Raw genomic sequence first — 18,115 nt, 5'->3', positions numbered from 1 at the left:
TTATTTTCCTTTTTTTTGCCCCAAAGAGTATAAGCTCTAAAAAACTTGTCCAATTGTCCAGTGTCATCAGTTGTTTTTTAGGACAGTATCATGTACCCTAAGAGTAACGAATAAGTACCCTAAGAAAGATTTGAAGTTGTGTATCTGAAATTCAAAAAAATTCTTTTCTTCCAGTTTTAGTCCCACTTGTGTCTTGGAAGGTGATCACGATTTTCGCTGTGATGCCTGTTTTCCAGGCTACGAAGGACAATATTGTGAAAGGTATGTCACCTGCCCCTTTTATACACATAGGACATATTTATGAACGTGATCGGGAGCCCTTATCAGTTTGGATGTGCGCGATTGATAATGCAAAATGAAACCCCCCGGGCATCAAAATAGGTAAATGCACTTCCTTGTGACCATCTCATCCTCCTTTCAGGAAATAAAATGCAGAATAAGGTGAGTGGCCTGTGTTCTCTGCACTTCATGTGGCAGAAGTGATTACTGTCCTTGGGAAGCTGCTCTGTGTATTTACTCACTGGTGTTGACCCTCCTGTCTGTCCTGCGTGTCTCCTTCTTCAGGTGCTCCTTGGGCTACCGTGGGAACCCTCAGATGCCGGGCGGCACCTGCCAGAGGTGTGACTGCAGCCCGCATGGCTCTGTCCACAGTGACTGTGACCGCGGGTCCGGGCAGTGCGTCTGCAGGCCGGGGGCCACGGGGCTCCGCTGTGAGGACTGTGAACCAAGGCACATTCTGGTGGAGAGCGACTGTGTGTGTGGGTATCACTCCTCTCAAGGATGAAAGGTGGTTTCTCCTCCCAGATGGTTTCCCGGTACGGCGCCCAGTGGCGTTGGCAGGATAGAGAAAGTCCTACTTTATTTTAACAAATCATAGATTCCTGTGCATCTGCCGAACTGAACTCTGTGAAGTGCGTTTGGAGCCGAGGAGAAGGTTCTAGGATAACAGCATTTATCTCTCCATCACTATCAGCAGCACAGCAATGCCAACTTCATGGTTCAGCTGGTTAATGTCCCCTCTAGTGGAGCCAAGGGTCAGTCAGAGCAGAGAGGACACCTGTGGCTGCTCATTTGTGTCACCAGATTTCACGTGTGGCCTCAGCTCTTGGCTGTTGTGGAATTTTTTTTCGCCAGTTCTGATTTATTTGAATAGCAAGTACGTGAGGTAGTGACCTTGGGATGTCTCCTCAGTGGTTTGCGGGGAAGGTAGGGAAGAACCAAGGTCAGGATCATGGCAGTCCAGAGCTCTTTTGCTTTTCTTTGTGTGTTTGTCATTAGCAAGACACATCCGTTACTTTCTCCACTCCCCTTCATTTGTACTTGCCGAAGGTGTCTGCAAACTATCTGAGGAAATCACAGGCCAGGCCCTGACAGGACTTGCACTTGGAATTCATGGCCGTAGGTCCAAGTCAAAGATGGACAAACGTGCTGTAAAGGTTGGAGCAGCGTTTCTGTGTGGCCCTGGGGAGTCACTAATGTGACCTGCGTCTGGGCGTCGTCATCTGAGAACAGGGGCTTGGGACCTGCTTACTTCCCGAGGCACAGTTGGCATGAGGATGAGATGGGATGAGTCCTCGGAAGCACTGTAGATGTTGTTATTACAGGATGCCATGCGCACACACGGGAAAACGTGCCGGCCGCTTTGCTTTAACTTGAACTTCCTCTACCCTGTAGCCTGTGACGATGAATGTGGAGGCGTGCTGCTGAATGACATGGACCATGTGGGTGATGCCATCGTCTCTGTGAACCTCTCCGGCATCATCCCTGTCCCGTATGGGATTTTGTCAAACCTGGAAAATACAACGAAATATCTCCGGGTAGGTACTAGGAATACAGAGATGGATAGAAACGTGTCATGGGGAGGTGAAGACTTGGCCTGACAGTAGGGGTCATTTTTTCTGTCCATGCTCCGCATAGGTGCAGGAGCCTCAGTCCCAGTGTCCAGCGCTGGTAGGCGCCAGGCCTTCCCCTGAACCTGACCGGGGACTGCATCATCCACATGATAACTCGTTTCACTGTGGGGCAGCTCTAATTGGTCAAGAATTGATCCATAGATGCCTCCTTGTAGATTCTTCCTCTGTGTTCCTCTTTCTCCTGCCTTTTGGAATAAGACAAAGTCCACTCACCCCTGTTTATAACAGGTCTTTGGATAGTTGAAAACAGCAGACCTAATACAAACACAGAAAAGGAATCAGGATGGCATCTTCTTTAATGTGCTGAATGAAGATGAACTATTTTCTGTCAGTGTATTATTCTTAACTGGAGTTGCAGGGCACAAAAGTTCCTCCTCCCTGGAAGACTATATGAAAATCTCTGAGGGTAAATCATAGTTTTATGTTTAGTTAAAATCTGTGTTTTGATCTGGGTCCAAAAGAAGGTGGGAAGGTAAGAAATTGACTTACTAGACAGTGTTTTTTCATTCTAATTGGGAAAACATGTGATTCTTAATTTGGCTTAAAGCCTATGCATTAGAATTTGAAATATTTAATTCACTGTGCTATGCAGTAATGCGTGTGTGTGTGCGTGCGCGCACGGTGGAATCCAGCTGCTTCAGTGATCCGCTCTTGTTAATCCCGGTCTTTTCTCTTTAGATATAATGGAGTTAAGAAAGGTTAGGAAACTCTAAGAGATGTTTCTATATTATTTTTCCTCAAATAGAACAAAATGTTTTGAAAGATAAGAAAAAAAAGGAAGGAAAGAAATGTTTAAGTTTTTTTTCCACTCACTATAGACACAGTCAGTAAGTACTACTCTGTCAGTTTGGGCTCCAGCAGTACAACTATATTTCTTTTTACCACGTGAAATGAACACTTGATTTCAACTTTAACTCTTTTTGGGTGATCTTCCCTCATTTAAACCACCTTGTTAATTCCCTTAAATGACTTTTTATGTTTATGTAAAGTTCTCAGGAGTTTAAAGTTGTGAACCCTTCACTTTTTCTTGTTTTCACTGTTGACCTACACTGCGACTTGGGCAAGTTGATAACTGTCTTGACCATAAACAATAATCTAGCTCCTTCAAGTGTTGTTGTAAGGTTTGAGTAAAGTCATACAAGTAAAGAAATTAGAAGAGTGTTGGCATAAATTAAGCACCTCGTTGTTAGTAATTATAAAGGCTTTTCTTTACTTAATACATTTGTATTTTAGCTTAGTAAGCATTTTTTGAGGTGTTAGCAATTATAGTTAAAATTTATGTGACTCTATTGTTAAGTTCGGCCCGACTCACCCAGGAATTGCAGCAGTTCAGTTCTGCATAACCCACCAGACTTTCAATTCATATCTACATAGGAAGTTCAGTGCAAAAGATGGCAGTATGGAACCATGTTGCTGAAGTCAGAACTTCAGTGAATGGGATTCATTTTATTTTTTAATGCAATTTCAAGGAAAGGAGAATTTCTTTCTATGAACAAAAAAGGTAATAACAGGTGATTGTTAGTTAAGAACCAGAAGATTTATTTTGAAGCGTTATAATTTGTTTTCTTCATTCTTTTAGGACTCTTTTTTAAAAGAAAATATACAGAAAGAACTGGCAAAAATACAGCTTGAAGGTGTCTCAGAACAAACAGAGGACCTGCAAAGGAAGGTAAGTTCTTCACGTAAAGGGCCCGCTCCCCCGCCCACTCCAGCCCTTGTGATCCCTTGCCGGTGGCTGCCTGGAAGGTTCTGATCAGACCAGGGCAGCCTCTTCCTCCCAGGAGCTGTGCTCCAGGTGCTTTGTGTTCAAATCGGTTCTGATGCTGCCAGCTTCTGTGCTTTAGTGGGAAGAGGCTCCTGATTTAATTTCTGCTGTCCTGTCCACTGAGGGAGGAGTCGGGCTGCCACTTTACCATCACCTCTCATTTCCTCCTGGGAACCAGGGGTGGGCGGCATGAAAAGATGGGGCTTCTTCCCTGTCCTGGATTCACTGCACAAGGTGAGAACGGAGGTCCCCACCCCTGCCCCCAACACCAGCGCAGCTCCTTGTGTGGTGTCGGCAACACTCAGGCTTCAGCCCTGTGCTTCTGATTTGTGGACTTTGATGTCAGCAGGGGGTTATTTATTCTGTTTAGCCCATGCCAGATAAATGGTTTCTAGTGACCAAAAAAGAATCTGCTCATTTGCAGATGGTGAGGGAGGCCTATTGCTAAATTTATAATTTTCACTCATGGATTTTGTGTGTGTGTGTGTGTGCGCGCACACACACACACACACATAGATATGCATGTATGCACATTGATATGTGTATGATAGTGTATCTGTGTATATATGTATCTTGTCTCTGTCTCTCAACATCCACACACGTATACAATCGTGCACCCTAAAATGTATTAGCCTGGAATTAATGATGATTTGGGAAGAGTTTAAGGGTTTATATGTGGGCTTTAAAGTACCTCTGCAAGCAAACATTTGGTAGGAAGTGATAAGCTGATGAAAATAAATTCTTGTATCCATTAAAGAAGATTCTCTTTGGATTTTGACTCGAAAACACTTTTAGAACCATTCTGAGTTACTTTATATTCCTGGAAATTACGTTTGTAATTTATGAAACCTTTCTTTTCACAAATTAGAGCATTCCTAATAAAAATAACAGCTGAGAGCAGCTCTCAGCCCCTGGACTGCCGGCCTAACAGACATCATCCCATATAATCATCATGAAGTCCTGTGAGGCAGTGTCATTATTACTGCAGGTTACTGATGAAACTGGGAGGTATTGAGTACCAGGTCTCCAGCCTGGCAGAAGCAGGCCCATTTGCCTAACTCTATGTCTTAACTCCTTGACTAAGTTCTCACGGTCAGTAGAAATTAATAAGATTTTACTTTCTAAGTTCTGCATATTTGGGTCCTAAAGTGAACATGAGGTCTTCACAATGGAGACATTGGGGGAGTCTGTGGCTTCATGGCCAATTAGGTTGCCTTTAAAAAAATAGACCACCTTTTCTCACACAGAGTGAGCAGTAAATCATTTCATGAATGACCTCGTCCACTTCCAACCCAACTGTTGACCTTAGCATAGGTGATGGTGTACATCTTCACTCTGTGTTCTGGAATATGTTTGTTGCTTAAAAGAGACAACATCTGGAGTGCCGAAGTTCACGTTGTATTCAAAGTCAAACTAAACTGAGGCCTTTATTTTCCATCAGCTGGACAGAGTGTTAACACGGAGCCAGCACGTGACCAGGGCCACTGAAAGGATCCTCAACAAGAGTCGTGACCTCCTGACGTTTACGGAGAAGCTGCAGGCAGACATCCAAGGTAGTGTCCTCGGAGCCTTGTCTGGCGGGTCTGGCTTCCTCGGTAGGAAAAGCTTATTCGCTTCACTCAGCACATGAGTAACCATGTCCTAGACTCCTAGACTGGACACCTGGAGCCTTCCCAGTGTCCACATCGTTGTCTTTCATTGAGAGTTTTATCTTTTAAAAAATGGATGTTTCCTTTTTTCTTTTCCACGTCATGCCGTACACTTCGGTCCTTAGTATCAAATAGATATGGTGCCTCCCCATCCGTTATGAATTTGTCAAATGAACACTTATTAAACGGAGCACATTTGCCGAGTGGTGAGCCGAGGTCCAACAACAGACCACTAGAGAAGATGAGATAGAGCAGTTGATTGCTCGGGGGGGTCCAGCCTGAGGAAGTAGCCAGCCCATCTCAAGGGGCCACACGACGTGGTCAAGGCAGGGTGCAGGCAGAAAGTGGGAGACGGTACCTGGAGCGCAGGCCTTTATTAGGGTCTGTGCGTGGAGAGCTTTGGGGTTCCTGGGCTAAGGCCAGATTGGCCAATCCAAAGCAAAAGAGCAGGGTTTTGGTAAGTCCCCAGGGACCTTATCTACGGGGCATGGAAGGGGAAGGTGCTGGGAGACAGGAAGACTGTCGATCACTAGGGCCATTGGGGAAGTCATATCTAGAACTTATTTGCTTTGCCTCTGCGGCTGCGTCTAGGGCATATGCTTGCATGAGGGGCCAGTGTTAGTTTAAGGTCCCTGAAGGCCACTTAGCTGAATGAAATGGACACAGAGGCAGCAATACCACAGAGTAGCTTAGCTAAACTCTCAACACCATCTCTCTGCCCAGAATAGGAGTTGATGGGATTTGGAGCTTCAGTGTGGTTCCAAAGTATGTCCTAATATCAGAGTAATTTACTCCCTACTCAACTGGGATGTCCCATCTGATCTGGCTTTTAGAATGCTACTGTCAGTTTTTTGGCTACCAGAAATTCTGGCTTTTCTTTTTGGGTTATGGTGTAAGGGCATAAAATGCGTAGACTCCAATACGAATCAGACTTTATAGGGCAAAAGGTAAGGATATTATTAGAACAATGACATGTTTTTTAAAAAAGAGTAGTATCGGGCTTCCCTGGTGGTGCAGTGGTTGAGCCTGCCTGCCGATGCAGGGTACACGGGTTCGTGCCCCGGTCCGGGAAGATCCCGCATGCCGCGAAGCGGCTGGGCCTGTGAGCTGTGGCCGCTGGGCCTGCGCGTCTGGAGCCTGTGCTCTGCAACGGGAGAGGCCGCGGCAGTGGGAGGCCCATGTACCGCAAAAAAAAAAAAAGAAAAAAAGAGTAGTATCAAGTACTGGTGGTTTGTTTCTGCAGTAAATATTACTGAGTGCTTCTACATGCAGATGTTCGTGCCAGGGGCAGGGAATGCTGCCGTGAGCATGGTAGGCACAGCCCCTGCCCTTACAGTTTATGGGTACTGGGGAAGCAGACATGAAATAAACCAGTAATCCCAAGTCCATGAGTGTTTTGACAGAGGATGTCCAGAGTGCATTGGGATATATGGGCTGACCTGGCCTGGCTAGAGGTTCAATCCAGTTTAGGTGAGCAGAGCAGGCCTTACTGGAGAAGGTTCTAAGTTTTTCCATTTTAGTACTGTCCATTTTTGAGAAACTTATTCAATGATTGATATATTTTCTCCGTAGAAATCATCGAAAGGGCAGCAACTCTAAATCAGACCTTGGATGAAGATGTCCAGTTACCCAGTTCTACTCTTCAGAATATGCAAAAGAACATTACTTCATTGCTGGAAATCATTCAGAAAAGGAATTTCCTGCAGTTGCACCAAAATGCCACTCTTGGACTCAAGTAAGTGCCTGAATACCATTCATGACACAATCAATTAGAGGTAGGAACTTGAAAGCTGAGGGGGAAGGAGGCAAGTGGAGGAGAAGGAAAGAAAGCTCTCAGTGGGGCAGAAGGTCATAGGAGAAGAGCTGGGTGCTGGCCCCTCCACAAGAGAAAAGTGTGATCAGTAGAATTTCTATCTTTGCTATCATGTCATAGGTTCGGTTTTTCTCCGCGACCCTAAAACAGCATTTCTACTTTGTGTGAACAAAAAAAAAACCTCATGATACTGTCTTTCTTGAAGATTAAGTGTAATGCTGTAAACTCTCATGGAAGCAGACACAGGCAGTGGCTACCACTGAGGCTGTGAACGCTAGGACATTTTGGCATCATGCCAGATTAATTTAGCTCAGTCATGTCATGCACACTGTCATCAAAACCCATGATGTGAAATGACAGATCACAAAGAATTGTTAGACATGGTCACTAGGAGCTTGTAATTTGCTTTCAGGCTTTTTTCGTAGTATTTTCACACAGTAATTACTTGATGTAATAGCAAAGCTATCTCTCTGCCAGGTTGTGATAAATGTCTTAAGTACTGGTTTAGTCACATAATACTCCATCAAAACTCCAGTCTCTATAGTGAGATGTTTAAACTATTTTTAATATATTTTACTATTTTAAATAATGTTGTAATGAACAACTTAGATAAGAATCTTTTTCTGTATTTCACATTATTGTTTTATCAGGGTACATGTTAAGGAGTGAAATCATTTAGCCAAAGAGTTTGCATTTTGAGGATTCCCGACTTGCATTGACAAATTATTTTCTAAAACGTTTTTAAAAACAACATCCACTTCTACCGGCACACACGGGAGAGCTGAGCTTAGACATCTTTTTTCATCATTGAATGGGATTTTTGACGTTGTTAATTTGTTCTGTGAGAAACAAAAGGAGGAACTTATGTTGCATGGGATTTGGAGAGGGGACTCATAATCTAATTACTAGAACATTTGTTAGGGCCCAAGAAGGGCCCTGAGAGGACTATGGACTGGTCGAGGGGGGCTCAAAAGTGGGCGAGGACCCAGGGGATGGGGAAGGGGCCGCCATCTACAGAGCACCTCTTCTGTGCTGGGTGGTGTAGACTGCACCCCTCATGGACTGCAGGGGCTCATCCCCGCCACCTTGTTAGGTGGGAAATATCCAGCTGGAGAAACTGAGGCCCAGAGAATATTAGTAGCTTGCCCCACGTGCAGGACAATATGAAATCTGGCTACACACCTAAATCTGTCTGACATTAAACCGTTATTTTCCAGCCCTAAACAACAGGAAGTACACTTTAGACCCAGTCCATAGAAGATGGGTGGGTGGAATTTCCATGGTCAGCTCAGAGACCATGGCTGTGTACCTACACTGGATTGTAATCACCTCTCCCTGACCCAGCCCCTCCCCTGCATCCTCCCTTCACTGGATGCATGGTGTGGGGACCCCCACAGGGAAAGGCTCATACCTCCATGCAGGTGGTCCCAGGACCCGCCTGCAGTTGAGGCAGCCACCCCAGGGCACCCTGCTCTCTCCCCACCTTCCTCAGCTCCCCACTGCCTCCTGGACAACATGTAAACATCACGTATTCATTCCAGCCTCCCTCTTCACTCACCATCTCCCCCCATCCACCCGGCTCCAGCTCATCCTAGGCTCAAGGTCCTCCCAGCACCACACGTGGTCGGTCATCTCATTCATTCTCTCCCTCGGCTGCACGTCTCTCCCTCAGACGGGGAATCCCTGCAGATCCCAGGAGTCATTTTGCAGGGGTCCTCCCCCCACCGGTACCTTCCACGGTCATGTCATTCGGTCAATAAAGTGGATTGAGCCCACAGGTGTCCCGCATTGTGCTAGGACTTGGGGACACAAAAGAGAACAATAAAGCCTTTTGCCCACTAGGAGCTCACAGTCCAACTGGGAAAAGTTGACTTACTGAGTAGCAGTTGAGAGGAATGGGAGAAGGCAGGGGGCCCTCTCCCCACCTGTGCCCCCTGACCCTCGTCCCCACTAGGCCCTCCTTCTGTCACCCTTTCTCTGTCATTGTAGCTCTTCTATTTCTATTTGGAATTAAGTTATTAATAAGATTCTTAAACTCTCTCTTTAATATGTAAGTTAAATTATTACTACTGAGACTTTTATTTTAAAAAGATTTTTAAATGCATTCTTAGGCCTCCACTTTCTTCCATAGATAATCCATGTACTTAAGTCATTTCAAATTTCATGGATTATTTTAGGACTTATTTCTCAGCCTTTTTATTATAATTCTTAGAAGATTGATAATTTATGCTGAAGTACGGCAATCCTGTAAGTGAGAGTACTTAGCACACAACCTAGTTGCTTATTGTGCATGTGTCAGGGTCCCCAAGGCCACCTCCACATTCAGAGTTTCACCAGGACTCCTGTGACTCAGGGCTGAGATTTCCTAGAGTGGCGTATTAAGGATGCACCGCTGGATCATGAGGAAGATGCAGGGGAGCTGGGAGGAGCCCATGCAGGCTCCCTACACTCTCTCCATCCCAGGAGGGACCACGGAGCACACTCTCCCCCCAGCAATGAAAATGCAGCAGCTTGTGTGTGATGCCCAGGGAAGCCCATAGAGTTCAGCATCTGAGGTTTTCAGTGGGGGCTGGTCCCATAGGCTCCCTCTGCCCAGCACATACCCACATTCCAGACTCCCAGGAGGGAAGCAGGTGTTCAGCCTAAACCACATTGTTTGCACAAACAGTCGAGGCAGTGAGCCACCCTTATCAGTCAGGGGACAGCGGGAGCACTTGCAGACGCCAGCCGAGGGCCAGCCTGGCAAGCAGGCCTTTCTAAGGGTAGCCAACTCCGGCCTGCTATCTTTCCCTTTACCGCACCCTGTAAATTATCCTTTGTAGCTGTGTTTCCCAACTGTTTTCCACGCAGGTGTCCCCACACCATTCAAAAGATATTTCAGTAAAGAAATGTGTCCTGTGCCTAGATAATTTGGTAAATGCAGTGTCTTAAGGAGAGACAAGGTCTTTACTACAAGTCTTCAGGCTGATGTTTCAGGATCTCCAAAAGGACCTGGAGAACACAGCTAAATGTACTGCAGCACGCAACCCTTTCTCATGGAACTTGCTTACCTGTTCACGGCACTAGTGTTGTGGAGAAACGCAGTTTGAAAAACACTGTTTTACTGTGTTAACTAAATACATTTTACAAGAAGAAGCTAAGAGTGCTGAGGGGTTTTGTGTTTTTTCTTTTTAGTCTTTCAAGTCACTGCTGACTATATCATTTCATCTGATCACAGTTTAGGTGGTAAATTCATTTCATAGATGAAAACTTGACCTCTATATTTAAATTTCTTTGAGAGATACCTTCTTTAACAATGTGAATTGACAGATTCATGGCCACATGTTAGGAATATATTGGATTTATTTGTGTGTTTCCCATATGCTCTTTTTGGTTCTTGTTGCCTGTATCATAATGCAACATCTTGCTATCATTTTTATAATCATTAAAAATCATAAGAATGTTCAAATAATTCCTGATAATGCTCAATGATGTCAGAGTTCAAATATGTAACTTTGGAAAATGTTTTTTTATGGTGTTTAGCCCAGCCATCTGATGATATGTGAAAGCTAAGGGTGATTTACAAGGCATTTTCCATGAAATTTTTCAAAGTTCTTCTGACAAATTGAAGCAAGAAGTTAATGGGATATATTCAACCACTGCAAAGTTCTGTAGTATGAAAACTGTATCATTCTATAGAGCTTTAAGTTTGATTGAAATAGCAATTTACAAAAGAATAGGGGAAAATGTCTTTCGATTTCCTAAAGCTTGCTTTTATCAATGGTACAAATTATATCTTTATTGGCAATTTGGATTTGAAAGTTTTTATAAAATCTGTTTTTTAACTAGCTGCAGAAAAACTTTTATGTTGTATAAATACACTGGTAACTTGAGAGCAAATCACTGAAGAGTCTCCTTTTTTCAATTTCTGGCCATATTATAATGAAAGATTTCAGTTGCCGTCACTCACAGACTATGGTCCCAATTTTCTGAATCAAGATTCACTGAGATGGTTTCTTTTAATTCCATTACTAAAATACGTTAGTAAGTTTGTGAATAAGGAGAGTTTATTAAGGATAAAATGTAAATCTGCCATACTAATAGCTGTCTTAGAAAAATTGTTTCCCTTTTTAAGAGATTACAAGGTACCACTTAGGATGTCACAAAGAAACTCAACGATTATGTAAAAGTCTCTTCCACTATCGGGGTCAGGGGGAGTGGTGGTGGGATGAATTGGGAGATTGGGATCGACAGATATACACTAATATGTATAAAATGGATAACTAATAAGAACCTCCTGTATAAAACAAAAAGTTTCTTCCACTATCATTTCAATGATACGAGCTTTGTTGTTCATTTCTTACCATGTGAACCGTCTATTATTTTCCCAGGGCTGCTGAAGATTTATTGTCACAAATTCAGAAAAATTACCAGAAACCACAGGAAGAGTTGGAGGTGTTAAAAGAAGCAGCAAGCAGCCTCCTTTCAAGACACAGCAGTAAAGTGCAGGCCGCAGAAGAGCTCCTGAGGGAGGCAGAGAGGAAGACCCAGGAAAGCAGGCGCCTGCTGTTCATTGTCAGGGCCAACCTGCGAGAGTTCAGCGTGAGTCTTACCAGCTCTCTCCCCATTAGAGCTGGTACCACATTCTCCCATGTAAATGATACCAGTCTTAGCTTATTAAAAACTGAGCCCCGGGGCTTCCCTGGTGGCGCAGTGGTTGAGAGTCCGCCTGCCGATGCAGGGGACACGGGTTCGTGCCCCGGTCCGGGAAGATCCCATGTGCCGCAGAGCGGCTGGGCCTGTGAGCCATGACCACTGAGCCTGTGCGTCCGGAGCCTGTGCTCTGCAATGGGAGAGGCCACAACAGTGAGAGGCCCGTGTACCGCACAAAAAAAAAGAGCCCCGAAGGCTAACTTCAGCACATAGTGTCAGGCACCGCGGTTCAGAAACCGACTTGCTTTTATGAAGCATCCTTAGAGGTGATTTTTGCTACAGGATAAAAAGCTGCGTGTTCAAGAAGAACAAAACTTGACGTCAGTGCTAATCGCAGAAGGAAGAGGACTGCTTGATGCTGCCACTGCACCTGCAAATGCTTCAGGAAAGGCTCTAGCAGTAAGTCCCAACTCAGCACAGCTGCAGTACCCAAAGTTTCCAAAGAATCTTCCCACGTCTCAGATACATTGTTAAATAGTTGCACATGTAGTCACAATGTTAATTTCTCTATGTAGCAGTTAGAGCATCACCGGGATGAGCTGCTTCTATGGACTGCCAAAATCAGGCACCACGTAGATGACCTGGTCATGCAGATGTCCAAAAGAAGAGCACTGGACCTTGTCTACAGAGCGGAGGATCATGCCACTGAGCTCCAGAGACTGGCAGGTGCTCTGGACAGGTGAGACCACACCTTGCAGGAGTTCTCAGGTTGTGATCTGTGGATCAGAGAGAAAAAGCATGGCTATTTTGATCACAGTGTTGAGTGAAATTCTTTTTTTGTCTAAAAATGAAGACTTTTCTTTTATTTCCATGGCAAGGAGGATTTTCTCCCATGTCTGGTAACGTGGTTGACCATCAGCAGGACCGTATGATGGAAAAATGCAAACTGAACCAGATAGGAATGAAAACAAATATTATGCTCTGATATCAAGCCATCGAGGCCTTAAGTATCTACCTGGTGCTCAGGACTTTGTTGTTAGGTTGCCTATGGACAGAACCAGATATTGATTTATTTTTATACATCTTGTCTTCTTGGACCTTGTGATCCCGCGGGCTTTATGCGTGGATGCAGGTAGTGGTTGCCCGTCCCGGGCTATTAGAAGTGTTGGGAATCTATTTTCCAACTACTGAAAGATACCATCTCCATTACTTTCTACTACCTGAAGGTCTACCATTGTACTATCATAATTTTAACATATATTTTTGGATATTTGTCAAATATATCCTCAGCTTGTTAGAAATACCTTTAAATGAGAAGCACAGCTTTAGGCCAATGGTTCCCAAATTGTTGCAGCTATACCCTGGGGAACTTCAAAATACTGATGCCTGTGTCCACTTGCCTCTCTCCCATCCCCCGAAGACTGGGGTGTGAGCTGTACTTTTCCTTTTTTTTAAGATACTCAGGTGACCTAATGTGCAGCAAATGAGGGAATCGGGGTTTTAGGCCTTATCAGTGATTTACACAATATTGTTAGTTGGTACATTTATTTCTTTTAGAATCTGTTATAAATTATGAGTGGAAAAAGTCTGGACACACTAGAATATGTGTGTTTCTGTGTGTTGGGTGTGTTTTGTGGAAGGAGAAAAATAAATATTTTTCCAGTTTGAGGAATGCTGCCATAAAAGATTAGCCCACACAATGAAAGCAATTGAAAACGATGTATTGAATAACATAGACTGTTGCTTAAATTATGTGCTGCATTGAGCACTACCGCCTGTGTCTGCCATCGGAATCAGAAAATGGAATTACATACTCATTTCTTCTCCTTTCTTCATCTTTCATCGTTTCCCAAAAGACAAAAGAATGTTCTGATTACAGGCATAGCTACAACAAAATCTTTATTACTTAGTATGAGTAGTAAAAGTAATTTGGTATGATACGTAAAGTTAAATAACATTATTATCTTTTATTTATAAGTCACTGAATTTTGCCAGTGAAGTAGTAACAAGTAATAACTGCTGGTGTCTGGTTTGGGAATCACGCAACTCAATAACCTCGGGAAGAAAATGAAGTAGGTTACTCAGCAGGCAAAGATGTGTCAATTGTCAGATTTCATTTTGAAGCTAGAGTGAGCTGGATGAAATTGCACCATTACCAGCTGGCAACTTCTTGAGTGATTTGCCCACTTACAAGAGTAAAGTTCAGATGATTGAAATATTATCTGATGCTCCTCCAAAACCCCTAGTGAATTTCCTCAAATCGGTCTATACTATTTGAGGAATAAGATTCAGCATCCTCATATATGCTTAGGAAAGCCTTTTTTGTTTTTTTTTAAATTAACACATGCCGTAGCAGGAGAGATTACAGCCAATGCAAACATGCAGCGGCACCCCAGACACACGCAGGGGGTTTGAACAGAGATCAAAGAATAGATGGTTTAAAAGATGGGACACAGCAGTCATCTCTTCTTTGGGTGTTAATTAAACAGCAGTTCTTAGTGTTATCACTTCTTAAGATTACTTTTGGAGTTCGAGGGGAATCCACATGTTGACATGAAATCCTGTCTTCCTTGTTGATGATAATTCTCTAAGGGGGAAGAAACTGGAAGGCTTTTAAGAATAGTGGGGTAGTTCAATTTAGTTGATCATAACATCTCTAAATATGTTGATTTCACAGTGGCCTTGGAAATGTTAGTCACGTGTCCCTAAATGCGACCAGTGCAACCCATGTCCATTCCAACATCCGGAGCCTGATTGAAGAATCAGAGAAGTTGGTGAAAGATACTCTCAGGACTGAAAGAAAGGCGAGCGTGGTAAGAAATGCCCTGGGGGCTTCCGTGTGCGCCTTCCTTTTCTGGGCACTGTGGGGCAGCGATCCTGCCATGAGGTGCTTGAGCAGACATGCAGTGGCTTAAATCTATGCTTGTCAACATTCTTTTTCTGGTGGGATCTGTTTAAGGCTTCTGTCACCATGTGATGTAAGTTTTCATTTCCTAAGTCATAAATAATTCTTAGAACAAAAATGATAATGCTACTTGATATCCACTTGAGACAGCTTTTCTTACCTGTGGTGAAGATCTGCATTTAATGGCTGTTTTTGTGTTTATAGATTTAAAAATGGCTGTGTTCCTTCTCTTCAGCCACAAACTGGAACATATATTAAACATAAGATAGGACAGTTTAAATTGTCCCTGCCTGTTATCTCGCTGACTTCCTTGTTTGGAACTACACTGGAGGCTATTCTGATAGAATGGAGTTGCTTTCTCCACCTCCGCCCTGCCCTCCAGTTGCTATGTTTAAATTGTTCTGTTTTACAGGCCTCAGAATCTCTTGTTTCTAATGGGAAAGCGGCTCTCCAGCGCAGTGCTGAATTTCTAAAAGAAGGCAATAGCCTGAGCAGAAAGCATGGAGGTCAGTTTCCAGCTTGGACTGTGTTGATATCGGAGTGATTGTGGACACATCTCTGAACATACTTCCAGAACATTCATCTTTCCTGGAGCAATTTGAAGCTTAACATTTCTTTGTCACAATAATATTCCAGTTTCCTATCATAGACACATCATATAATTTTTATTTTAGTGATATCTCATTTAATGTGCAGTCCCCTCCAATCTTCCATAGACTCGATAATCCTTCCGTGAGAACCAAAATCTCTACTCGCTGCTTTAGTGCCTGAGCCCTGGCTGTTCTTCATAGCGTTTGTCAGGTTATCTGTGATTTCATGTGCTTCTCTATTCATCTCTCAGGGTTGCACAGTTTCTTGAAGAGATGTATTATGGTTTGTTTTTTTTTTTTTTGCGGTACGTGGGCCTCTCACTGCTGTGGCCTCTCCCGCCGCGGAGCATAGGCTCCGGACGCGCAGGCTTAGCGGCCATGGCTCATGGGCGCAGCCGCTCCGTGGCATGCGGGATCTTCCCGGACCAGGGCACGAACCCGTGTCCCCTGCATCAGCAGGTGGACTCTCAACCACTGCACCACCAGGGAAGCCCAAGATGTATTATGTTTGATTCCTCTTGTGTCTTCTTCATAGGGCTAATGTAATGTTAGACTCGTGATAGGTTCTTATTAAATAATTACTGAATTAAATCATTATTGATTTATCTATTTAAAAAAATACCTATGCAGTTTCAATTTTCCGAAGAGTTTCAGTAAGCAGTTTTGGCATATGTAAGAGTTATCCAATAAGCATAACACAAAATGGCAGAGGAATCTGTTGTGTAAGAGAAACATACAAGTTTTATAACGTATAGTGTACCTGTCACCTTAATATACTCTAATACAACAAAAATATTGTTTTTTCCTATGGGAGTAAATGGTGGGCCATAAACAAGGCTCATACCCCTTAGACTACTTCCATGTCCAGTCCTGGACCCTTCCACAGCCAAGGGCTTGGATAGGTGCATATTTTTTGTTTCTTTGTGAGTGGCACAATTTAGAATTTATGTTCATCTCAAAATATAAAAAGTCCCTAATTCTCAATCATAAAGCTTTAAACACAAACTCTAGCATCGCTGCTGATGGGCGGTAGCTTTAGTTTACATAACTAAAGGTGTTTTGTAGGCCACAAAATAGTGAACTTTCTGACAATTAAAATTTTATGCAGAACCATCATGTTCATCGTGGATTTTATCAATAATTTATTTTTTAACCAGGTGTTCAGAATCCAAATGTGATTGTGTATTATGAACAGCAATTTTAAAAGTAAAAGCTTTGATCCAACAGCTTTGATCAAACATGAAGGAGGACGAGTTGAGTGCCTATTGGGTGGTCAGAAGGGAGCAGGAAAGTAGGGGAGGGACCCTGGCTGAGAAGCAGGTGGGGGACTGAGAAGAAGATTCCAGAGCAGGAGCCCATGTTTGGGGTCTTACAACCTAGGGGACAAAGGTGGCCAGGACTTGGGTGTGGATAGGAAGTTAGTAAGTCTGATTAAGACTGAGTGACTTAAACACGGCTTTTCACCCTAGAGCTCTAATTAAATTGGACACGAATTTAGGAAGAAATGTTAGTGCGAAGGGAAACAAAGTAGAAAAGATGATCAAGTAAGCCCCAAAACACACAATTTTTATAATGAGTGGTGGTAAGTCTTGCTGGAAAAACTTTCAATATTTGGGGTCTCTGTAGAAAGCTGCTGATTTTATAGATGGGTCAGGAATGATAAAGCTCGCATCTAGGCAACTTTTTAGGACTAGCCTAAAAGGGAACACTTTTTCCCCTTTGAATAGGTATCGCGTTGGAACTGAGTGAATTGAAAAATACTGCAAAGAGATTTCAAGAGAATGCTGATAAAATTACTAAGCAGACCAATGAATCACTTCTGATACTTAGAGCAATTCCTGAAGGTAAGTGGAAGGGGGGTTCTTGATTTAATTAATATCTTCTCATTGCAAAACCCTTACACATGAGTGTGAGAAGACCTGCCTCAAGTCTGATGGAGACCCCTCACCCGAAATGAGGCCAAGATTGGTAGAGGAATATGGTTTGGAAGTGAAGATCATTATGTTTTTTATAACATCAGAACACCTGCATTGAAGTAGTAGAATTATACCTGAAAAACAAAAGCTTTAGATTCTTTATGCTACCGTATTAATTGCTTACTTTTAAAATGGGCCTGAGATGAAAGAAGGGCCATTCAAAGAAGCCAGGAAGTAAAGAAGCTGGAACGTTCCTGCTTTAGGGGGAAATGCTAGATTCATTACAAATGTGGGAAATTAGAGAATTCTTGCTTGGAAATTAAAGAAATCTTCCTTTGTGAGGCGATAAGCATTCTAAAATAGATCACTTGAATACTGATGGTTTGGAAATGCAGTGTTCATTAAAATTTTTAATAGGATAAAAGTATACTTTTTAAAAGTAAAACATAAGCGAGTTGTGCTGCAGTGATTTATTTTACACTCCTTCAACCTTTTTTTTATTAAGATTATTTTAAAAGTCTTATAAGATAGCCAAACATCTCCAAAGTTCTTCTGTCTGCTGGTTCATCTTATAAGCATGAAAGTTACCGTGGGGAGCTGGACTTGCGGCGCTTTGGACTGACTTAAATCAATGGAACATTTTCTGATATGGAAATTTCTTTTGCTCTTATTTGTCTGTTTTTAAGGATACATGGTGTATGTGGATCAAGCACTCAAAAATAACTTTTTATTTGGAAGCAATTTCCAACTTGCCAAAAAGTTGCAAGAAGAGTAAAAAAAGAACACCTGCATACCCTTCCTCCAGCTTCTTCTAGTGTTAATCTTTGCCCCGTTTGTGATTAAACACTTTAAAAACGAATACGAGTGCCTTTAAAAAAGCCCATCCCCCAGATTTTCTAGAATAACTGAATTCCACTTTATCTTTAGTGACC

The 18,115-nt window shown here is 43.0% G+C and overlaps 1 protein-coding gene across 1 annotated transcript in view; it reads left to right on the top strand.

Moving 5' to 3' along the window:
- The window catches only part of LAMA1 (laminin subunit alpha 1), a 152,786-nt gene that overhangs the window by 97,071 nt on the left and 37,600 nt on the right, over positions 1-18,115 (top strand). The window contains exons 31-42 of the mRNA XM_060170511.1: positions 175-261; positions 565-758; positions 1,675-1,817; positions 3,493-3,582; positions 5,120-5,231; positions 6,900-7,062; positions 11,511-11,721; positions 12,115-12,231; positions 12,348-12,511; positions 14,450-14,585; positions 15,090-15,183; positions 16,995-17,111. Coding sequence (XP_060026494.1) covers positions 175-261; positions 565-758; positions 1,675-1,817; positions 3,493-3,582; positions 5,120-5,231; positions 6,900-7,062; positions 11,511-11,721; positions 12,115-12,231; positions 12,348-12,511; positions 14,450-14,585; positions 15,090-15,183; positions 16,995-17,111 — 1,628 coding nt within the window. The remainder of the gene's footprint in view (positions 1-174; positions 262-564; positions 759-1,674; positions 1,818-3,492; positions 3,583-5,119; positions 5,232-6,899; positions 7,063-11,510; positions 11,722-12,114; positions 12,232-12,347; positions 12,512-14,449; positions 14,586-15,089; positions 15,184-16,994; positions 17,112-18,115) is intronic.

Source organism: Lagenorhynchus albirostris, chromosome 14 (genome assembly GCF_949774975.1).
Source record: "Lagenorhynchus albirostris chromosome 14, mLagAlb1.1, whole genome shotgun sequence".
In the NCBI taxonomy this organism is placed as follows: domain Eukaryota; kingdom Metazoa; phylum Chordata; class Mammalia; order Artiodactyla; family Delphinidae; genus Lagenorhynchus; species Lagenorhynchus albirostris.
This window is presented reverse-complemented; position numbering and strand designations above follow the sequence as displayed.